A 16,886-nucleotide genomic window follows, 5' to 3' on the forward strand; every position below is an offset into this window, starting at 1 on the left:
AGCATCCACACTGCTTCACCACCACAAGCACGGGGAGCATCCACACTGCTTCACCACCACAGGGTTTAAAGAAGCGATGAGAGAAGAGCCAGAGATCAACGTAGAGAGCAAATGTATTTAAACAGTTTTGAAAACAAGTTAGTCAATTAATCCATTTCTGTCCATTGTTGGACCAGTACAGTAATGCAGGGCTGGGGTCAATTTGAATTGAAGTCAGTCAATTAAGGAAGTGATCTGAATTTAAAATCCAAAACATAGATTAAGTTGTCAATGAAAACACCTTTTTTCTGCGTTATTAATCAATTGGAAAATATCTTTACTTCCAGAATTGACTGACTTCAATTCAAATTGACCCCAACCCTGCAGTACAGAAAACTTGACAGACTAGCAATATGAGTAGAACATCATTTATTACATTTATCTGTACAATAACACTAATACAGATATTTAGAGCTCACACTCTAAACAACAATATATACATACACCTCATGAACAAACCTTGATTAGTCGCTTATCATATTGCATCATATCACCATGTTATTATGGCATCATATCTTCACCAACATATTCTTAATATAATACATCTCTTACAGGCATGTTTACACTGGGACGACGCAACAAGACTGCTATTGGAGAACAATTGTGCAGATTTATTGTGTATCTCCTTAAAATATTACCTCTGTCCTGTTTTAACTCTGTTAATTAAATGACAATGTCTGCAGACAGTATACTTCAGAGGGGTATCAGAGAGTAATACACTTACTTAGTCATCCCCAAAAGGAGTGGGACAGTCTTCTGCCACTGTTTGTGCCCTACCCCATCCCATAGAACCTTCAGAATATTACTCTCTCCCTGCTATGTTTTAGATTTACAGAAGTGTACATAACCCCTTTATAATTCCCAAGTCTGTTTTGATTTGGTATATCGGTCTTGCTTCACTTGCTCTTCTGTTTGACCTGTTCAATTTTTGGGGGGCTTTGTTTGAAATATTCTGTTGACTCTCTCTCTCTCTGTCCCCCCCTTCCCCTCCATCTCTCCTTCCATTCCCTTCTGGTCTTTGTTTTCACCCCTCTCTTTCCCTTCTTTAGTTTTATTTCAAGTCTCTGACCTTTTTTTTGCCCCTCTACACTTTTCACACTTTCTCCCACTCTCCCCCCATCCCCTTCCTCCCTGTACTCAGCAGTTTAGGATCTTGATGAAGGCCTTGCGGAACTCGATGTTGAAGGTGGTGTAGATGACGGGGTTGACGGCACTGTTGAGGTATCCCAGCCAGGTGACAGCACTGTACAGGGAGGGGGCGATACAGCAGCTGCCACAGTGGGCCTTCAGCACGTGGGTCAGGAAGAAGGGCAGCCAGCAGATGATGAACACACCTTATGGAGAAGGAAGGAGAATGAAAGAGTGTGAGCAGGCCTCAATTCACTCTCGGCCACTTCCCTTCAGATCATCAAACATTGAAAGGCCAATGGGAAGGGGGAAGGAGTGAATTGGGACTGGCTGAAACATTCTCTATTCAGCCACCCTCATCGTCTCCTTCTGATTCTCTCACCTAGCACAATAGCCAGCATCTGGGTCGCCTTCCTCTCCTTCTGCTGCGACAGAGTCCCTTTCACCCTCTCCTTCTCCATCGCTCCCTTCTCCCTGTCTGCATTGCGCTCCCTCCATCGCTCGCGGCCACTCATGCCATCCTCGAAGGTGGCACGGCGGGGTACGAGGGTGGAGCGTGGTGCCACCGACGGTGACGGGAAGGGCGCGGGTACCACAGAGATAGAAAGGGAGATCTTGGTGGCTCGTCCGGAGGGGGGAGGGCGGTGAGAAGGGTGAGGTGGGGGGAGGCTCTGGTCTAACTGGGACAGGAAACCACACCCCAACGGCTCCTCCTCCAGGGGGTGCACCACTGCCTCCTTCACTAACGTCTAATAGGGCAGGGGGAGAGAGGCAGGGAGAGGAGGGGGTGAGAGAGAGAAAAAAGAGAGAGAGCTCGATAGAGAGAAAAACGAAGTGAGAGCGAGAGATACAGACAGAGAGAGAGAGACAAGAGACAGGAAGAAAGGATGGGAAGGGAGGGAAAGACAAATAAGAGACAGAGAAACAGCAAGCAATGTAGAGATATGTACTGTAGTTCTAAGGCTCATATTATAGGAGATTTCGTAATCCAATTTCATGGTCACAGTGTTCCAGCGACTTACCACTTTCTTGCGTTGGGGGGCGGTGGTGGGGGGCCTCGTGATCAGAGTGCACAGCTTCACATCCTCAGGGAGGGTAGACTTATTCTGAGAGGATGAAGGGAAAGATAAGAACGTTTTTCTTTTAAATCAAGCTTTTTTCACTTCCTCATCCTGCCTCTGATTTATTGGCTGGCTGTTTTATGGGGTTAATTGATTGATGACTGGCTGATTAGTTAACTGATAGATTGGTTGACTAATCATGAACCTTCCTGTGCCTGTGGCCCTCCCCAGTCTTGCCTCCTCCCTGTGGGTGCAGGCCGTGTCTGCGGGGCATGGTGCGTCGGCCCCGCCTCCGCAGCACCACACAGATCTGGGCGTACACCAGCAGGGTCACGATGAACGGAACGTAGAAGGAGGCCACGGATGAGTAGACCACGAAAGACGGGTCAGCGAAGGCACACTTGGTCTCCTCCCGACTGGCTGATGGAGTGAAGGGGATGAGAAGAGGTGGATAGAAACACAGATGTTGTTTGGGAGTGGGGACAGGTGGGAGGAGGAAGCAAGAGAGGTTTTCCTCTAGAGTTATGGTCAGATAGCCAAAGATGTCAACCCTAGCTGTTAAAAATATGTCAAAGTCCACTCCGTAATGGTGTGGCAACCAAGTAAATGCCTGGTTTAGCTCCAGAGAAGACGGGTACATAAGCATCCGGCATTGGCCGTTTCTCTCCATATTCAGGCTGGATGCAACGTCTGAAAGGCATATCAAATCTGCTTCTTATAAGGCCAGGCCACGGCCTATCGCACAACACACTACAGTCTAGTTGAACCCTTTCAACAGTATACAGCTGCTAGCAAATGACTATATGCTGTACACTGTAAGTAGGTGCCTTTCTGTTGAATTGGATGTTTAGATGGTAGGTCCAATCCAATAAACGCAAGCTTCCCCATATACAGTATAACCATAGCCGTTCTATAGGACACATGGTGACCCTGAAGGCCAATCATCTCGTTTTCCCAGCGGTGTGTTGACGGGTCTCTCGAAGGTTACTGAATGTTAACAGGCAGATTAAAGGCACTGCATGGTCAATCTGATATCTGAAGTGGCCGTAGAGCATTTACTGTAAAAAAATTTAAAAAAAAAAATAAAAAAAAAAAATTATATATATATATATATATATATATATATATATATATATATATATATATATATATATATATATATATATATATATATATATATATATATATATATATATATATATATATATATATATATATATATATATATATATATATATATATATATTTTTTTTTTTTTCACCAGGTAGGCCAGTTGAGAACAAGTTCTCATTTACAACTGCGACCTGGCCAAGATAAAGCAAAGCAGTGCGACAAAAACAACAGAGTTACACACAAACGTACAGTCAATAACATCATAGAAACATCTATGTACAGTGTGTGCAAATGTAGAAGAGTAGGGAGGGTAAGGCAATAAATAGGCCATAGAAGCAAAATAATTACAAATTAGCATTAACACTGGAGTGATAGATGTGCAGATGATGATGTGCAAGTAGAGAAACTGGGGTGCAAAAGAGGAAGAGGATAAGTAACAATATGGGGATGAGGTAGTGTGATATTCGCTTCGTTTTGCACGAGCTACAGCTCCGGCGAGACAGTGCAATAATAGTTTTAAAAAAATATCTAAATAACATCTTGAGCAAAACATGATGATGTGCGCGTTATCCGACTTAAAATGTCAGCCCGCATCACTGATAAACCTTCTGTATTGTGGATGTGGACTGACAGGCCAATCAATGAGCCCCTCTTCCATTGAAACTTGTTGACTGATTAAAAGCACACAGAGCTGAAAGCTGTTAGTAAGCAGTAGTGTGTCTGTGTGTTCATGTGCGTGTGGTGTTAGTGATGGCAGTGACTGCATAGCTGTTCGTCGTGATTAAACAGGATGTAGGCCTATCTAACTGATTGTTCATTCGGTCTCTCACCAACTGGTGATACCCAGATATCCAGTAGGGCTGCAAATCTTCTTCCAGGCTGACTACAGATGGACTGGAAGATCGCAATGGTTATTTTACATAGCTAATAACATAAAGGAGTGTGGGGTTTCTGCACACGTGGGGGGCTTCCAGGGCCATGTTTATGTCTCTCCTAGACTTAAATGAGTGAATGAGACTAGAGCACGTGTGATTGAATAGATTCATCGGAGTGACTGTGGTTCCGGATTCTCTGGAACCCGACTTGCTGTTGCTAAAAATACATAGATTTCTGTGCATGAGGGATCCACTAGCCTCCTTTCAGCTGATGCTCAGTTAACCCGTGACTCCGCAGCCGCGTGTACACAAAAAAAACACAGTTCAAACAAAGGTAGTTCTTTGTCTGTTGTAACCGTGGGCTATGGCAAACATGAGCACGACACGAGGCGGTTGTCTAGCGGTTTAATGTCCTTTTCTCGACATCATTGGAAACGTTGGCTAAACAGAAGGCAGATTGCTGGCTATATGGCAGCATAACTATAAAGATTACACCATCACACACAACGTTAATTGTTTTGCCCCAATGCAATGTGTAAGACTGCGTCTTGCTTCTACGGAAATATCCATTACAACAAATCAAATGTATTTATTTGACAGACAGAGAAGGTTCCTGCCGCCATATACAGTGGGGCAAAAAAGTATTTAGTCAGCCACCAATTGTGCAAGTTCTCCCACTTAAAAAGATGAGAGAGGCCTGTAATTTTCATCATAGGTACACTTCAACTATGACAGATAAAATGAGGGGGAAAAAATCCAGAAAATCAATTTTTTTATGAATTTATTTGCAAATTATGGTGGAAAATAAGTATTTGGTCAATAACAAAAGTTTTATATACCCTTTGTTGGCAATGACAGAGGTCAAACGTTTTCTGTAAGTCTTCACAAGGTTTTCACACACAGTCGCTGGTATTTTGGCCCATTCCTCCATGCAGATCTCCTCTAGAGCAGTGATGTTTTGGGACTGTTGCTGGGCAACACGGACTTTCAACTCCCTCCAAAGATTTTCTATGGGGTTGAGATCTGGAGACTGGCTAGGCCACTCCAGGACCTTGAAATGCTTCTTACGAAGCCACTCCTTCGTTGCTTTGGCGGTGTGTTTGGGATCATTGTCATGCTGAAAGACCCAGCCAAGTTTCATCTTCAATGCCCTTCATCTTCAACTCAGCATTCTTTGTCCTCCAAACACGACGAGTTGAGTTTTTACCAAAAAGTTATATTTTGGTTTCATCTGACCATATGACATTCTCCCAATCTTCTTCTGGATCATCCAAATGCTCTCTAGCAAACTTCAGACGGGCCTGGACATGTACTGGCTTAAGCAGGGGGACACGTCTGGCACTGCAGGATTTGAGTCCCTGGCGGTGTAGTGTGTTACTGATGGTAGGCTTTGTTATTTTGGTCCCAGCTCTCTGCAGGTCATTCACTAGGTGTGGTTCTGGGATTTTTGCTCACCGTTCTTGTGATCATTTTGACCCCACGGGGTGAGATCTTGCGTGGAGCACCAGATCGAGGGAGATTATCAGTGGTCTTGTATGTCTTCCATTTCCTAATAATTGCTCCCACAGTTGATTTCTTCAAATCAAGCTGCTTACCTAATGCAGATTCAGTCTTTCCAGCCTGGTGCAGGTCTACAATTTTGTTTCTGGTGTCCTTTGACAGCTCTTTGGTCTTGGCCATAGTGGAGTTTGGAGTGTGACTGTTTGAGGTTGTGGACAGGTGTCTTTTATACGGTAACAAGTTCAAACAGGTGCCATTAATACAGGTAACGAGTGGAGGACAAAGGAGCCTCTTAAAGAAGAAGTTATAGGTCTGTGAGAGTCAAAAATGTTGCTTGTTTGTAGGTGACCAAATACTTATTTTCCACCATAATTTGCAAATAAATTCATAAAAAATCCTACAATGTGATTTTCAGGATTTTTTGTCCTCATTTTGTCCGTCAAAGTTGAAGTGTACCTGTGATGAAAATTACAGGCCTCTCTCATCTTTTTAAGTGGGAGAACTTGCACAATTGGTGGCTGACTAAATACTTTTTTGCCCCACTGTATATATTTTTGGAACATTCGTTCAAATTGCAGCTATTCAGGACGGGGGGGAAATGCTTTCTTTGTAGCCTCGGCCTAGTCATTGACATGCACACAGAATAACAGTAGCTCATATCTCGCTTCAGGTCTTATCCGGGATAAGCTGTTGACATGCACCTTTGATATCCCGCTCATGAGGAACCATGAATAATCAGAATTTACCTCATTTAAATATATGGGTTAAATGGAATAGTAACTGAAATATAAACTGACTGTAGGCCTATAACCGCTCATCTGTAGCGTAATACAATATTAACTCCTGCAGAAATCTGCATTTCAAGCAGTGAAATTAAACAACAAATTAAACATTTTGTCTCGGGAACAGGAGTGGAGAAATATTTCTTTCTTTCAGCATCTCTTGAGGAAAATGTGAAAGCGTGTGAAATATGTTACCTTAAGACACTTATGCAAGCAAGCAGTATGCACCCAAGAAAAACTGAAGTCTTATCAGAATCGTGTTTCGTCTTTCACTTCCTCTTAAACTGATGACATTCGGACAGAAAGGACCAATCTTTTCACTGTTTTGGAGTTATTCAGTTTTCTCTGTGGGGGGGGGGGGGGACTGAGAGACATATACAGAGACAGACATACCTGTGTTGTTGAGTCCAAATAGCAGAGGGCTGGAGATGGCGAAGGAGAGGAACCACACAACAGCAATCATCAGAGCCACCCTCCTCCTGGAGCTGTATCTGGTGTTATACAGCATGGGCATCGCCACCGCCATGTACCTGCACACACACACATGCAGTATTTTCGAGCTAACGCCTACACACGCGCACGTGTGCACAAAGAATCCCGCACACAAACACCTTGCCCACCACCGCCCACACACAGTTCAGTTGCATTGTCAGTTAGTCTCATTCACCGGTCGAACACAAACAAAAGCTGTCCAAGTCAGTTTCACGGTGCAGCAGCGTGACAAACCACTCTAAGAGCCATCCATAGAAAGCCCGGTGTGAGGAGAGGAGACTGTCATCCCTACGAAGGGCTGGTGGTCAGTGACAGATACGAAAGAAGAACAGTACCCACACTAAGCCCTGAGACATGGCTTCACAGTCAGAGCGAATCAATCTACAATGGGACAAACTAGGCTACAACTATTGAGGCTGCTGAAATTGTCAATTTCTTTCACTGGTTTTGAAAGGGGAAGGATTTGGTGGGACAAAATGAGCTCATGTTAAGAAGATGATACTTGCGAAGTTGATGAGGGTGCACTAAAAGACAGGAAATGTTTTTCTGATGGGAAAACAAAAATAACAAACCATAAAAAAATAAATTTCCCATCAGGAGACATGACCATCACCTTAAAGTATGTTTTCGCTGCAAGGGCACAATGAAATCAATCCAGAGTTTGAAGACAGTGTGAGAAGAGAGTGATGGGAGGAGGGCGAGCGAGACAGACAGACATTGTAGATAGAGCGATAGATATACTGTAGATAGATACTGTAGTTAGATAGATAGATTCTGTAGATAGATATAAAGAGTGTGAGTACCTGTCAATGCTGATGGCACAGAGGTTGAGGATGCTGGCAGTACACATCATGACGTCCAGGGTCAGGAGGATGTCACAGTGGATGAGACTGAAGCGCCACTCCCCTACCACCTAGGAAAGGGACACATACAGTATGAACAATAACACACGTGAGGGATTATTACATGTGTTCCGGAACAGCAGAGGTTTGTAATTCATGGCCCCAATCAAAATGAGTGCACTACATAGGGAATAGGGTACCATTAGAGACACAGCCATGCTGATGCATTATTGACTGCTACCGTGACATTATCTGAGAGGGCTTTTGAAACACCTACGAATGAACTAGTGTAGATAGCCCAGGAGAAAAAGACAGGGAACGAGACAGACAAATGAAAGAGAGACAGAAAAACACTGGCTGCCAGATGGATAGAAACACTTACGTACGAACCCACACACCCACCCACCTCCAGGTAGACGCCCCAGGGCATGACCAGGATGGCCAGCAGCAGGTCAGACACGGCCAGGGAGACAATGAGGTAGTTGGTGGTAGTCTGGAGGGCACGCTCGCGCGACACCGCCACACAAACTAGCACGTTGCCAAACACCACACAAAAGATGAGCAGCACCAGCAGCACAGCGTAGAAGTTATAGGGAGGGGAGGAGAGCAACGGAGAGCTGGAGCAGTTGGACGGAGAGGAGGAGGAGGTAGAGAGGGAGAAGGAAGAGAAAGGGTTGGAGGTGAGGGACGGTGTGGGAGAGGAGAGGGAGTATGATGGAGAGAGGGAGGAGAAGCCTGTCTCATTGGGGAAAGTAGTCATCATGCTCCTCTGGACAGAGAGAGTCTGGAACAGTCTGAAAAAGTAACAAGAGAGACTAATAACATCAAGAGTTATAACTCATAATTAGACACACAAAGCACTTAAACTCTGTACCTTGTATATACAACACATACAGTAGATATATGTACAATTCCACAATCTCAGCTCAATGCAGATTGGAGTTGTACATCCTGTGGATGTGATACCGAACCGGTGCTGATGGCTTTATAGATTGGAGCATGGCGCTTTCAATATCAGTTGTGGTTTTGATTCCCATATGGGCCACACATATCAAATGTCTTTGTTGTTACTTCGCATCAGTCACTTTGGATAAAAGCATCTATTACATGCCCATATTCTTCTACTTTAAGTGAATTACAGTGTTTTTTTCCATTCGATTGGCAGTTTCACTCCACCTTTAGCCTATTTCTCGAACACAGCACCTCTACACTCCAATGTTTCAGATTGGCTTTGAGATACATAATTAAAGGGAGAGATCTAAAGCTCCCTCCCTGTCCCTCTAAACTACCCTACATACCTACACCAGCCTACATACAGTGCATTCGGAGAGTATTCAGACCCCTTGACCTTTTCAACATTTTTACACATTTATTGCCTCATTCTAAAATGGATCCCACAGACTCGTTTTCTGTGGGAGACAGGATAATAATATATTATTATTACATGAGAAGAATATAACCTACATCAGAAGCATACCATCTTACTAACCTACATCAGGTGATAACTTAGCCTATACCACGCTGTATGTACAGTGCATTCAGGAATGTAAAGACCTCGTGACCTCTTATTTTAGGACATGTATAAATTCAAAAAACAGAAATATCTAATTTACATACAGTACCAGTCAAAAGTTTGGATAAACCTACTCATCCCAGGGTTTTTCTTTATTTTTACTATTTTCTACATTGTAGAATAATAGTGAAGACATCAAAACTATGAAATAACACATATGGAATCATGTAGTAACCAAAACAAGTGTTAAATCAAAATATATTTTATATTTGAGATTCTTCAAAGTAGCCACCCTTTGCCTTGATGACAGCTTTGCACACTCTTGGCATTCTCTCAACCAGCTTCATGAGGAATGCTTTTCCAACAGTCTTGAAGGAGTTTCCACATATGCTGAGGACTTGTTGGCTGCTCTTCCTTCACTTTAAGGTGAAACTCATCTCAAATGGGTTGAGGTCAGGTGATTGTGGAGGCCAGGTCATCTGATGCATTCTTAAGTTTACATACACTTAGGTTGGAGTCATTAAAACTTGTTTTTCAACCACTCCACAAATTTCTTGTTAACAAACTACAGTTTTGGCAAGTCGGTTAGGACATCTACTTTGTGTATGACACAAGTAATTTTTCCAACAACTGCTTAAAGACAGATTATTTCACTTATAATTCACTCTATCACAACTCAGTGCCTCTTTGCTTGACATCATGAGAAAATCAAAAGAAATCAGCCGAGACCTCAGAAAAAAAATTGTAGACCTCCACAAGTTTGGCTCATCATTGTGAGCAATTTCCAAACGCCTGAAGGTACCACGTCCATCTGTTCAAATGATAGTACGCAAGTATAAACACCATGGGACCACACAGCCGCCATACCGCTCAGGAAGGAGACACGTTCTGTCTCCTAGAGATGAACATACTTTGGTGTGAAAAGTGCAAATCAATCCAGAACAGCAGCAAAGGACCTTGTGAAGATGCTGGAGGAAACGGGTACAAAAGTATCTATATCCACAGTAAAACGAGTCCTATATCGACATAACCTGAAAGGCCGCTCAGCAAGGAAGAAGCCACTGCTCCAAAACCGCCTTAAAAAACCAGACGACGGTTTGCAACAGCACATGGGGACAAAGATCGTACTTTTTGGAGAAATTTCCTCTGGTCTGATGAAACAAAAATAGAACTGTTTGGCCATAATGACCATTGTTATGTTTGGAGGAAAAAGGGGGAGGCTTGCAAGCTGAAGAACACCATCCCAACCGTGAAGCATGGGGGTGGCAGCATCATGTTGTGGGCGTGCTTTGCTGCAGGAGGGACTGGTGCACTTCACAAAATAGATGTCATCATGAGGAAAGGAAAATGATGTGGATATATTGAAGCAACATCTCAAGACATCAGTCAGGAAGTGAAAGCTTGGTCGTAAATGGGTCTTCCAAATGGACAATGACCCCAAGCATACTTCCAAAGTTGTGGAAAAATGGCTTAAACAACAAAGTCAAGGTATTGGAATGGACATCACAAAGACCTCAATCCTATAGAAAATGTGTTGGCAGAACTGAAAAAGCGTGTGTGAGCAAGGAGGCCTACAAACCTGACTCAGTTACACCAGCTCTGTCAGGAGGAATGGGCCAAAATTCACCCAACTTATTGTGGGAAGCTTGTGGAAGGCTACCCGAACCGTTTGACCCAAGTTAAACAATTTAAAGGCAATGCTACCAAATACTAATTGAGTGCATGTAAACTTCTGACCCACTGGGAATGTGATGAAAGAAATAAAAGCTGAAATAAATCATCCTCTACTATTATTCTGACATTTCACATTCTTAAAATAAAGTGGTGATCCTAACTGATCTAAGACAGGGAATTTTTTACTAGGATTAAATGTCAAGAATTGTGAAAAACTGAGTTGAAATGTATTTGGCTAAGATGTATGTAACCGGGCCAGCCCATCTTGGTAGGAGGGCCAGCCGTTGCCCACTGATCAGCCGAAGGCTGATTATATATTACTATAAAAAAAATATTTTAGCAAAAATCATTAAATAAAGGCCAATGGGCCACTGTTCATGCCACTTTTCTTATTGTTTTATGTGTATATTAAAACAATATTTCTACTTTCTATTTCTAAAAATTGTACGAACTATTCTGGGCCCTCAGAGATTCCCGTGCCAGTGATCTCCAGACATACAGCTTTATTTGTGCAAGGGAGAAGAAGCGTTCAGGTATTGTATGATGTTTCCACAGGATATATAGTTTCAGAGCATTACATTTTCCAGGCTACGTGGTTATCGAAGGGGAGAGTGCTGGAAAGATTTTTAAAATACAAAAACAGACTTTGTTACTTTTTGTTTGAGGTGAAGAAAAAAAATGACTGAAAAGGCACAGCTTATTAGTTGTGGTTAAAAAGTTAAGACAATCAGAAATACTACAGGTACAGTAAGTGCCAATATAAAGGAAACCCCTACATAAAGTGTCTTAATAGAGTGTTGGGCCACCACGAGCCAGAACAGCTTCAGTGAGGCTTGGCATAGATTCTACAAGTGTCTGGAACTCAATTGGAGGGATGCGAACACCATTCTTCCACGAGAAATTCCATAATTTTGGTCTTTTGCTGATGATCATGGAAATCTCTGTCTCAGGAGCTGCTCCAGAATCTCTCATAAGTGTTCAATTGGGTTGAGATCTGGTGACTGAGACAGCCATGGAATATGGCTCTACATCATTTTCATCCAACCATTCAGTGACCACTTGTGCCCTGTGGATAGCCATTGTAGCCAAAATAATGGCCTGCCCAGCATTTTTATACGTGACCCTAAGCATGATGGGACGGTGATTGCTCAACTAATTCAAATCAAAATGTTATTTGTCACACTTACAGAACACAACAGGTGTCGTAGACCTTACCGCAAAATGCTTACTTACAAGCCCTTAAACAACGCAGTTAAGAAAATAGACTTAAGAAAAGATTCACTAAATAAACTAAAGTTTGAAAATAAAATAACAATAATGAGGCTACATAGGGGGTACCAGTACCGAGTCAAAGTGTGGGAGTACAGGTTAGTCAAAGTCATTTGTACATGCAGGCGTAAAGTGACTATGGATATTTAATAAACAGCGAGTAGCAGCAGTGTAAAAAAAGGGGGGGGGGGGGGGGGGGGGGGGGGTTCAATGCAAATAGTCTGGTTGGCCATTTGATTAATTGTTCGGGAGTCTTATGGTTTGGGGGTAGAAGCTGTTAAGGAGCTTTTGGGACCTAGACTTGGTGCTCCGGTACCGCTTGCCGTGCTGTAGCAGAGAGAACAGTCTATGATTATTATGGTGACTGGGGTCTGACAATTTTTGTGCTGTCCTCTGACACCGCCTGGTATAGACGTCCCGGATGGCAGGAAGCTTGGCCCCAGTGATGTACTGGGCCATACGCACTACCCTCTGTAGAGTATTACGGTTAGATGCCGAGCAGTTGCCATACCAGGCGGTGATGCAACCAGTCAGGTTGCTCTCGATGGTGCAGCTGTAGAACTTTGAGGATCTGGGGACCCATGCCAAATCTTTTCAGTTTCCAGGGGGGAAAAGGTGTTGTCGTGCCCTCTTCACAAGTTTCTTGGTGTGTTTGGACCATGATAGTTTGTTGGTGATGTGGGCACCAAGAAACTTTAAATTCACGACCCACTCCACTACAGCCCTGTTCATGTGAATGGGGGTGTGTTCGGCCCTCCTTTTCCTGTAGTCCACGATCATCTCCAATTCAGAAACCACACCTCTGTGGAAGCATCTGCTTTCAACCCTTACAAAAAAAGATTTCAGTCAGAGTGCAGTATAACTTCAGTACACTGCTGCATAACTGCAGTTAGAGTGCAGTATGCTGCAAATACGGCATCCAAAATAAGTTTTTTTTACTGCAGACATTTTGCAGATATTCTGCAATTACTGTGACCAAAATAGCACAATCAACTGCAGTTTCAAAACAGCAATCTTTTTTGTAAGGGAGTATACTTTGTATCTCGTATTTACTATATATTTGTATCCTACTTCATTTAGTCCTTTGACTGACAGGAAATCAATATGTTTAACAACAAAGGTAAACTGTCAGTACTGTTCGGCAAATGGGCTTGTTGTGAAAAAGCTCTACATGGCAGTGCTTATGGGAAATTATGGAAAGTGGGTACAAAGCGTGTTCTAAGGCTTGTTTCATGGATAAAAAAACAACAACCTAATTTTAGATAGAGATGAGATATGTCAAAGAGGGGAATTGAGATAACATTGTTGTTCAATACTGTATGTGTCAGCAATTCTTTAAGCCATACTTAAAGTAAATTATGCAGATGAAGACTCAAAAACTATCCTGTGAAGTAGGTAGTGCAGACTTTTCATTAAATAAGAACCCGCTCTCTTGCTCTCTTCTCAGGGAAAACATCCCATTCATCTCTCTTTCTCTGACAAGCCTTTAATCCCTAAAAATGGTTGTGTTGGAAAAATATATTTAACAGCCACCTCATTCTTTTAAGTATATGTCCCTAACTTGTAACTGTTAAATATCGGGTCTCTAAATGACAACAACCCATGTACTGGATCATCGCTCTGTCCTTCCATGCACTCTTTCTCCCCGTCTTCTCTCCCTCCTTGTCTGTCACATGGACTCTAGACAGGTCTGGCACAGCTTTGGCCTGGTTAGTCACAACGTTTTTTTTTTGATCAGCCACACTCAGGTGCGTGTCTCATGTGTGGTAGTATGGTCACTTATAGCTAAATATCCTTGGAGAGAGGGGACAGGAGATCAAGAGTTCTCATGGAAATGACATATTGCGATAAACGGTGGGAGAGAAGGATACTGAGAGACAGAATAATTGTCAGTAAGCTCAAACGGCAAGGAAGAAGAGGGGAACGAGAAGTTGAGATCAAATGGATAGTTGAGGACTTCCAGATATGTGAAGGGAAACGTCAATAAAACGTAACACCATGGACTGAAGTCACATTAAAGAGAGATCCCACTACTACTCGACATGTGGAAGTACAACATCCTCAGCATGGTTTTATTCATAGAGTGGTTATTTTAGGACCAACTACTCATGTGGGCACAAGTACACACAGACATACACCAGATAACATACAAATACAGAGACAACCCAGATAGCAACAAAATGATGAGTAAAAAAGTAGGTTAAACTGCAACTTACCCTCACTCGGCTGTAGTGGTAGTCAGTCCCATACCCTCCGAACAGAGAACTGCAATAGACAGCAGACAGTATGACAATGTATGCACTCACTACTCACTCTGAATAAGCAGAAAATGGAAAATGACAGTAGAGTGAATCAGTCAGTCACCACTCAGTGTGCTCTGAGCCTGCTAACCCTTCTCCTGTCAGAGCTCACACCTCAACCTCTATAACATGCAACACACTCACTCCCTCTACACCTCAATGAGTGCTTCAGCAGTAAATCCCTTCTCTCCACCTCGCTCTGGTTTTCACACTCTGTCCGTTCCTCCAAGTGATTTAGCGGTACTCTCCCTCTCTCTTTCCCCCCCTCCTCTCTCGTTGGTGGTTCCTAGGATCAGATCCAGTGAGCAGTGTGTGTGTGTGTGTGCGCGTGCGTGCACTCTCTTTAGGAGACGAGACGCTCACTTGTCTTGAAACCTATTCAGAAAAAAAACAGATGAAAACAAATGAACCGAGTGGGTAAAAAGCTCTCTAATTGTGCGACAAATTAAAATCATCCATATACGTTTGGCAGCGCTCGCAATGAGTAGAACCAGATCAGAGAAATGAGACGGGGAAGACAATTCGAAGGGAAAATGTATATGCTTCATTAAAGCATACACGGGGATAGCAATGGGTGAGGGCAGGCAGTATGCGATAGGCAATGTCATTTAACTCACTTCAAAACACAGTGAGAGTAAGAATTATATCTCCTAATTATAACAGATAGTTCAGTGAAGTACTGAATGAAGCCAGCTATTCACTCAGGTTGTTTTTCATCGTACAAACAGACGAGTCGTCATTTATTTTGGCCTCTCAGTTTTTTGTAAAAAAAAGGACTATAATCTGCAGGAATTCCTCTAAAAATAATGGAAATCTGTTCCCAAGTATTCCCACAAATAAAAAGATAGACATACAGTATGTGATTGTGTCTTTATTTTAAAAGATATATTTTGGGCTTACTTGGTCAATTTGCAGTGTATGAATTATTTTGCAGGCCCCAGTCCGTCATCTCTGACAAAAGTGGGTCTGCGGCTGAATCTAGTTGCCTACCCCTGCCTTAGAAGTTAAGATAAGACAGCACACTATCTCCAATGAAGCAGACCTTTAAGCCTCTCTGTGTCTATCATGCTTCTCTGCTACTTGAACTTTGAACAAATTAGGTACAAATCAAAACCCCTTCATCCATTTACAGTATCTCAGTAAATGACTCACTTAAAATGATCATGACTGCTGATTTGTTCCATGCACAAAGCTCTCACCGGTGCCCCTCACTGGGAGCATAATGTGATCTACACAGTATAGCTGAGACCCAATTATTTACCGTTCTTCCAAAGTGTGCACACACTTTCTCGCATGGACTTCACAATGGGGTAAACTCCTTCCAGCCAATGCTTACACCATTCCTATGCGTTATAATCTGTGACAGGGAGTGTGCAAGTGTACACTTCTGGAAAAAAGTGGAGAATCGGGACATAGCCAATGCACACACTTTCTCGCATGGACTTCACAATGGGGTAAACTCCTTCCAGCCAATGCTTACACCATTCCTATGCTTAGAGACTGTGAATAAGGTACAGACAATGGTCCAGACAATGGTACAGCCTACACATTGACAACTTGAGGAAGTACAGTAGAGCTTGATAAAAAAAGATTGTGTAACGCACAACTCACTAACAGGAATACTTTTTTTAAATCTTATTTTTTTTAACCTTTATTTAACTAGGCAAGACAGTTAAGAACAAATTCTTATTTTCAATGACAGCCTAGGAACAGTGGGTTAACTGCCTGTTCAGGGGCAGAACGACAGATTTGTACCTTGTCAGCTTGGGGGTTTGAACTTGCAACCTTCCGGTTACTAGTCCAACGCTCTAACCACTAGGCTACCCTGCCGCCCCACTTGACTGGTATGATACTCAATGTACATCAGAATGTAGCCATATAGCTATAAAATGTCGATATTTGACTAAGAAATAGTCTATCAGACTAAAGAAAAACAGTATAGACAACACTATGAAGTGAAGAGGGCCTTACTTTGCACATGATAAACTCTCAGATCTACCGGTCTCTCGATTTCAAGGACATGCCAAATATGAGGGATATGAGACCATACAATGAAGAAAAGCTTTGAAACGTCTATGAATCTATCTGGTGCTCCAAATGGAATTAAGTATAAACTCCTAAAAGGCTTGTAAAAAAAAGAAGGCATTTCAACTTTAACAATGTTGAGTATGTTGTGTCTGGTCAGGTAATGAATGTTTAAAACTGTATGCATTCGTCTCACACCACTGATATTTCAACAACAACAACAAATGAAGTCTGAAAATGATTTCCCTTCAAAATAATCATGGCAGAGAATTC

The 16,886-nt window shown here is 42.6% G+C and overlaps 1 protein-coding gene across 1 annotated transcript; it reads right to left on the bottom strand.

Annotated features, from left to right (window-relative positions):
• Nucleotides 1-101: 101 nt before the first annotated feature.
• Nucleotides 102-16,506, bottom strand: LOC110516667 (D(2) dopamine receptor A). Its single transcript, XM_036973704.1, has 8 exons — nucleotides 14,505-16,506; nucleotides 8,239-8,626; nucleotides 7,794-7,903; nucleotides 6,892-7,028; nucleotides 2,434-2,648; nucleotides 2,190-2,273; nucleotides 1,550-1,916; nucleotides 102-1,373 (listed from the first exon to the last, which is right to left on the bottom strand). Exons 2-8 carry the CDS (start codon nucleotides 8,593-8,595, stop codon nucleotides 1,177-1,179), a joined length of 1,467 nt encoding a protein of 488 aa, XP_036829599.1. The 5' UTR covers nucleotides 8,596-8,626; nucleotides 14,505-16,506; the 3' UTR covers nucleotides 102-1,176.
• Between the last annotated feature and the right edge of the window lie 380 nt (nucleotides 16,507-16,886).

This window comes from Oncorhynchus mykiss, chromosome 3 (assembly GCF_013265735.2).
Source record: "Oncorhynchus mykiss isolate Arlee chromosome 3, USDA_OmykA_1.1, whole genome shotgun sequence".
NCBI lineage: Eukaryota > Metazoa > Chordata > Actinopteri > Salmoniformes > Salmonidae > Oncorhynchus > Oncorhynchus mykiss.

Coding starts and splice junctions, on each gene's coding strand:
- LOC110516667 (XM_036973704.1), bottom strand. CDS start 8,595: ATGATGACTACTTTCCCCAATGAGACAGGCTTCTCCTCCCTCTCTCCA. Junction 7,029..7,793: donor TGTGCCATCAGCATTGACAG/GTACTCACACTC, acceptor GTGTGTGTGCAG/GTACATGGCGGTGGCGATGC. Junction 1,374..1,549: donor GATGCTGGCTATTGTGCTAG/GTGAGAGAATCA, acceptor CTTCTCCATAAG/GTGTGTTCATCATCTGCTGG.